The following is a 6000-nucleotide window of genomic DNA, read 5'->3' on the forward strand; positions in this document are numbered from 1 at the left end:
AACTGGATGAGTCTTCCTGTTTACATTTACCTCCTTGAGGCTTCCATCTTGTATATCTGTAGCACAGACCAATTCAGCAGGGTGGCACCTGCTTGTTAGAAAAGCCAGGCTGCCTACTCTAAAAGCTTAACTTATGCTTTTGATCTGTTAGGTGTTCTCCTAATGGCTCAGGTACATATCATTAAAGAAATATTTAATAAAATGCTGCTGAGTACATATGGGCATGGGGTATAAAGGGAGGGCAGCTGTACTGTAGGGGAATCAGAGTTACTTTGTCTACAACTGCCTGGATTTTGTCATCTTGTGGGACAGCTTCACAACTTGTGAGCACAGCTATTAACTACATCCTCCATCCAGCTGATCCCATTTTATAGATTCCTCCTATGCATGGGGAAGAGCTGAACATAATGCTAGGCAAGTGGGACAATAAGAAGCTAGTGGAAAAGCTAGTGTATTGAGTTTTATAAGAGAAGTACACTTGAAAGCTATCAATTGTGATTCTTATTGGGAATATTTTTCCTTAACAGTAAAGCCTTTGTTTAATCAGCCCATCTTTTAACTTTTGCCCAGGAGAAAATAGGAGCTTTCATTTTGTGGGATAGGAAGGATTCTCCACCATATGTTGAGCAACAGCTACTACATAGAGTGCTCCACACCCTCCCCCTTGTTTCGTTCGTTCGTTCTCACTCACTCCATAATAGTACAAGGGAAGGTCTGTTACCTTCATAGCGGAGCCTTTAGGAGCAACAGCGACTGATTTGGTAAGGGAAGTCTGAGGCCAAAAGCACCTCTCTTCCTCTTTTACCGAGAGTCTCTGGAGACAGGTCCCATTCATAGCAGTATGAATCACTGGCTGGGAAGATGGAATTATTTGTCTTGCTGCAGAGCTACACATCAAAGCAGAGTTCTGTTCATCATAACCAGAAGTTGCTGGCATTAGAGTAGCTATGCTCATGCCCAGTGCTGAAGGAAGCCACCATAGCATCTTCAATGCCACTGAATTCCAGGCCCTCAACGTCCACTTCTGCATCCTCTATAGCAGGAAAAAGAAACACCATTATAGTCCTCTGACATACGTATGGTATTTTACAGGGCCTTGGGCTAGAGCCTCTCTTTTAGGAAGAAAATATGGGCCTCGACTAATAGTTTTCTGTTAAAGAAGCCATATCCCAATAGTAAATAAACACCCCTCCAAGGCTTTGCAGAAGGTAGCTGATGTAAAATGGAAAACATCAGCCATAGAAACAGATCGGCATTGCAGCAGGGACAGTCTGGTTGTTGGGTGGCACTCACCTTGTTCAGAGTCAGAGCGTTCAGAGGAGAGCTGAGAAGAGTCCAGGCTGTTGACCTGCAGCCTTTGCACACTAGAATAACCAAGCAACACCTGTAACCTCTGGTACAAGCTCTGCTGCTCACACTGTAGCCTCTTCTTCAGCTGCTGAGCTTTCTGTTCTTGCTTTTCTAGCTTCTGCAAAAGGCAAGATGAGGATAAGAACATTAACAGTTATTAAACCCAATGATTTTGCTCCCTAGAAATTAAACTGGATTATGATAGGTGATACTCTAGAGCAGGGATCCCCAACCTTTTGGCACATGGGGGCCGCATTAGAGTGCCCAGTGCCTAAAGAGGGCCACAGCTTAATTCAAAATGCAACAAAATTGCAGGGTGATAGCAGCAAATATGCAGGTTGGAGGGCTGCACAGAAAGAGCTTGGGGGCCGCATGTGGCCCGCGGGCCGCAGGTTGGGGACCCCTGCTCTAGAGCAAGGATCCCCAACATGGTACTTGCCAAGTGTTTTAGAAAGTAGATGGGACCTGGTGGGGCTTTTGCCCAGCAGGGCTTCTGATTGGCTACTGGACATCTTATTGACTGTAGATTTTTTTAAAAGTTGCTTTGGCAGCAGTTGCCCCCACAGCACAAGATCACTACATTACTGCAGGTAAGCTGTGTGTATGGAAGAACAATATGTTAATTTTAAAATATATCCTATTAAACAAAGCTACTGCCTGAAACATTAGAAGATTTAGTATTAGAGTTATGCACAACCTCACTCCTGACATTTTGTGGTTGGCTCCGCCTCTTGTGGAGGGCATTTTGTAGTTGCCCCTGCCACCATATGCCAGAATTCCAAAGGTGCCTTCAGGCAGGAAAAGTTTGGGGAATAACAAAGTTGTCTACTAGGATCTTCAGTGCCCAGCTTGTGAGTTTTCTGGAAATAGCCAATAGTCAGACAAGATGGACCCAGCAAGGCAATTTTAATATTCTTAAGCAGTCTGTAACACCAAAAAGTTGTTGTCTCTTCGAAAGTGACAGAGCCACTTAACTGCAATCAAATACTCTTCCTCTGTGTTCATTTGCTACACTCTTGTGTCACTTCCCTTGAAGGTGGGGAGTTTTTTAAGCTATTCCCAACTTTACTCAATACAACTACTGGATCCTACCCAAATATGTCTTGATTCAGGTTTAAAATACAAGACCTACTATTGCAATTCACAAAAGAAATGATAGACTAAAGCTGGCTATGATGGGTAGCATTTAGTTGCTGCCCTTCTCATACATGTAAGGAGTGATGCACGCAATGTACCTTAATATGCAGTCTGGCTTGGTGCAAGAGACTGAGGGTTGTAGACCGAGAGTGCTCTGAGTTCAGGGGGACGTGTTGCTTCAGTTGCTCCAAACAGTGCCGTAATTGTGCCCTCCTGCCAGGGAAAGAACAGAGAGTCATGTTTCAATTGAGGTTGTAACTAACTTCTGGACCATTTTAAGATGGCAACTTGTTTTCCAACAGTTTTGTCTGGTGAAAAAAACCCTACAAACCTACATGCTTCATTTTTTTACCTTAATGAATAATTCTTTGTGCAAATGCAGAATCTGAACCACACCTTACTGTCTGCCTCTGCTATGCCTGTCTTGATAACCACAAGTAAACGAATATGGACAGATTACTAAAGCTGCAGAGGTGCATAACACCAAGATAGAACATGCAGTGCTAGAGATATTGCATTGCTTTCTTTCCCACTTTCCTTACTGTAGAAGACTCTTCCTAGGTTAAGCCACCATCACCCATAGCTGTTCCCACAAGATACTCCTGAAGGGTGTTTGAAAGCCCTACCATAAGAACCTAGGAGAGAGATATGCTGAGATTAAGGACTACATTGTGTAATCCACCTTGAGTCTCAGTAAGAAAGGTGGACTATAAACAAATTAATGAATAAAAATAAATAATTGTGTAGCCAGCAATGAACTTCAGTCCAACTGCATGTGGACAGTTACTTGAATCAAACCAGCAACACCAACTCAAAAAACAGGCTGTTAGAAGACATAATATACACAGATTGACAATTTAACAAGATTGATCAACCAAGAGTGGCATGTGTTAAGAGCAACACCTTCCTCTGAAGAGGTAGCATATAATTCCATGATCACAGAGCTCTCACTTGTGGCCTTGATCTGTCACTCTTCATTTCCTTAGTTGTGGCACCACCAGCTTTTCTTTGTCCTCTCTTGGGATCTGTTTACTTGCCACTTTTTGATTTAAAAATACGCATGTCTCATACCATCCCAACTGCATTTTCTCATTTACATTCCCCTGTATGCTTCTCCAGCAGGCCACGAGTGCAAAAGAATATCTTGCAGTGTGCTCGTGTAGAATTATACTGCAACACTACTAGTCACCAGAACACTTGGTGATTATACAAGGGCTCTTTTCACATCTCCCAAGCTTGGTAAAAGAGACAGAATGGGCCTGGTGCACTCCTCGTGCTTGTTCAGCTGAAAAATGATTTTGCTGGTACATTAATTCAGTCCCTCCCCTTGCACACAAAGCATAAACAGCAACTGGTACATTCAGTGCTATTAATTTCCACTTCCTGCAAAAGGGGAGGGGAGAAATGAGAGAGTCCTTTCCCTCTATAACAGTTTACCTGTGTTTCTCCAGCTCGTTGTGCAGAGACCTGAAAGCAAACAGAAAAGGAAAATAGGGCTGTGGACTATGTTTAGATTTCCAGAAATGGACAGCTGCTTGTTTGAGTGAGGCAGAGACATGCAAAGTCCACATCCAATCTAAGCAAACCCCATTCCTGTCTCAGCTTTTGGTATCAGAAGTATGTGGGGGTGGGGAGGGACTTGCTTCATCAGGAGCAGTTCAAGGAGAACCCCATTGATTCAAATGGTACTCCTGGCTTCACCTACAGCATCACAAACCCTCACAATAGTGACCATATCCAGGCACTCAGGAAATGCAAAATGTGAGAGAAACCAATAAGGTTAGGCTGATGGAGCACGAGGAATGCAAGACCCTGCAGCACTGCATGTACATCACCAATAACAAAAGAGACAGACTTCGCAGGAAGAAAGCAAACTGTAAGCAATACTCATAAGTTACTTCCTCACCTCTACAAAAAGAAAGCAGGGCTCATGCTTCTGCCCACTTGAAAAAAACAAACCTAGCTTCCAAGAACTAACAGGAACAGTCATAGCTCCTACCCTAGATATTCAAGATATATGGTCTTGTGCCATTCACAGTCTGAACAGGAGATACCAATTTGTTGCATGTTTTCTGCAATTACGGGTTTCTTCTACAGAATACATAAACCTCAAGACCATGGTACTGAAATACATACCATTCTTAAAAAGGAAAATGGTCAAAAAAACGTATTTAATTTATAAATGCAAAATCGCTGTGGGAAGGTGGGCGTATGCTAAAGCTTTCTTATATCACAAATCAGTTCTTCATACTGTATTGAAATGTAGTTAATACTGATTGTACTAATCTCATACTGTGTAATCCGCCTTGAGTTTCAGTGAGAAAGGTGGACTATAAATGACATAAATAAATAGGTTAAAAAATTGAAGAACCCCATCAACCATCACTGCACCACATACCATTTTTAATAGCCCTTTCATCTTATGGAGGCACTGTTTTCACCAGTGCCTAGCAATGATTCCTGCTAACCGGACAGAAGTTCACATCCACCTCATTCTGAGTATATATTATCCTGCCAGAGAAGCTTTGCTCGCTATATTCTTATTTTAGTCCTCAGCATGTAAATACTCTTCCACACTGGGACAAAACCCAGGAATCTATAGTCAGATAAAGCCTTTCCTAGCCAGGTCCCTACACAATTTTTATCTGCGAATACAACCTCCCTTTTATGCAAGTCTATGAGAGAGACAAATACTACCCTCGAACCTCAGAGGAGAACTCTTACCTGACACTTTTCAAGGCCTTTCGAGGCTTTGGCCTCTTTTGAGACTGTATTGTATCTTCTCCAGAGTAAGGCACAAGAGAGGCGTAGCCATGTTCAGCTTCTAAACGGCAAAATGACAAGCCGTAAACTACTTCATCTTCCCTCCCATCATAGTCCCTTCTTTTCTTTACGCCTCCACAAATTCACGCACCTACATATGATGCAACTATGTCACCTGACAAGCCTCATCAAGAAAACGATTTCCCCATTTTCAGCAACCCGGACACACTCACCCAGCCGCCCCTTTAGACAGGTACCTCTCTCCTTGCGCTCCAAGAACTCAGCCGCCTGCAGCAGTACCTGGATGTTGCTAGCCATAAGCTCCATGACAACCAGGACCTAGTAGGAACTTTGCTACAGTGTAACCGACCCACCGCCTGCAGCAGCCAACCCGGGGCCGGGGCCGCCTCTTCGAACGCTCGGTGGTTCAGAGCCCGCCCCTTCGAACCCGTCTGGTCCCCTTGTAGATTTCACTTAAGCGTTAAGGCAAAGAGCCCTCTTCTGACACCCTGGAACTTGGGCACTAGTTTGCCCGCCGCTCTTGCCACTCTCGATCTCAAGATGCTTCGCTGCACTGTTTTGAATCTCAAACTGCGGTGGGCGGGGCTAGGAGAACCGGCGCTCCTATTGGCCGAAGAATGGAACCAGGCATCCAGACGTCAGTACACGTTCAAAACAAATTCAGGCGGGAAAAGCCAAGGTTTCAAATTTGAACTGGAGGCAGGACTAGCTGTCTCTAATCTCTCCTCT

General features: G+C 43.9%; 1 protein-coding gene across 2 annotated transcripts; it reads right to left on the reverse strand.

Moving 5' to 3' along the window:
* Positions 1-297: 297 nt before the first annotated feature.
* Positions 298-5783, reverse strand: MXD3 (MAX dimerization protein 3). Of its 2 annotated transcripts, none has more exons than XM_054976394.1 (6): positions 5508-5783; positions 5212-5311; positions 3925-3954; positions 2586-2700; positions 1294-1468; positions 298-1033 (listed from the first exon to the last, which is right to left on the reverse strand). In XM_054976394.1, the coding sequence occupies exons 1-6, from the start codon at positions 5575-5577 to the stop codon at positions 915-917; spliced, it is 609 nt and encodes a 202-aa protein (XP_054832369.1). In that variant the 5' UTR covers positions 5578-5783; the 3' UTR covers positions 298-914. The 2 variants fall into 2 exon arrangements, with proteins under 2 accessions (XP_054832369.1, XP_054832368.1); XM_054976393.1 differs by having other exon boundaries at positions 5484-5783.
* Between the last annotated feature and the right edge of the window lie 217 nt (positions 5784-6000).

This window comes from Eublepharis macularius, chromosome 4 (genome assembly GCF_028583425.1).
Source record: "Eublepharis macularius isolate TG4126 chromosome 4, MPM_Emac_v1.0, whole genome shotgun sequence".
Taxonomy (NCBI): Eukaryota; Metazoa; Chordata; class Lepidosauria; order Squamata; family Eublepharidae; genus Eublepharis; species Eublepharis macularius.

Bases quoted from the DNA above. Each gene is read 5' to 3' on its own strand.
- MXD3 (XM_054976393.1), bottom strand. From the start codon at position 5,577: ATGGAGCTTATGGCTAGCAACATCCAGGTACTGCTGCAGGCGGCTGAG. The intron at 5,312-5,483 runs GTGAGTGTGTCC...TTTGCCGTTTAG, and splicing joins CTGTCTAAAGGGGCGGCTGG to AAGCTGAACATGGCTACGCC. The intron at 1,469-2,585 runs GTACATTGCGTG...TGCCTTTTGCAG, and splicing joins AAGCCAGACTGCATATTAAG to AAGCTAGAAAAGCAAGAACA.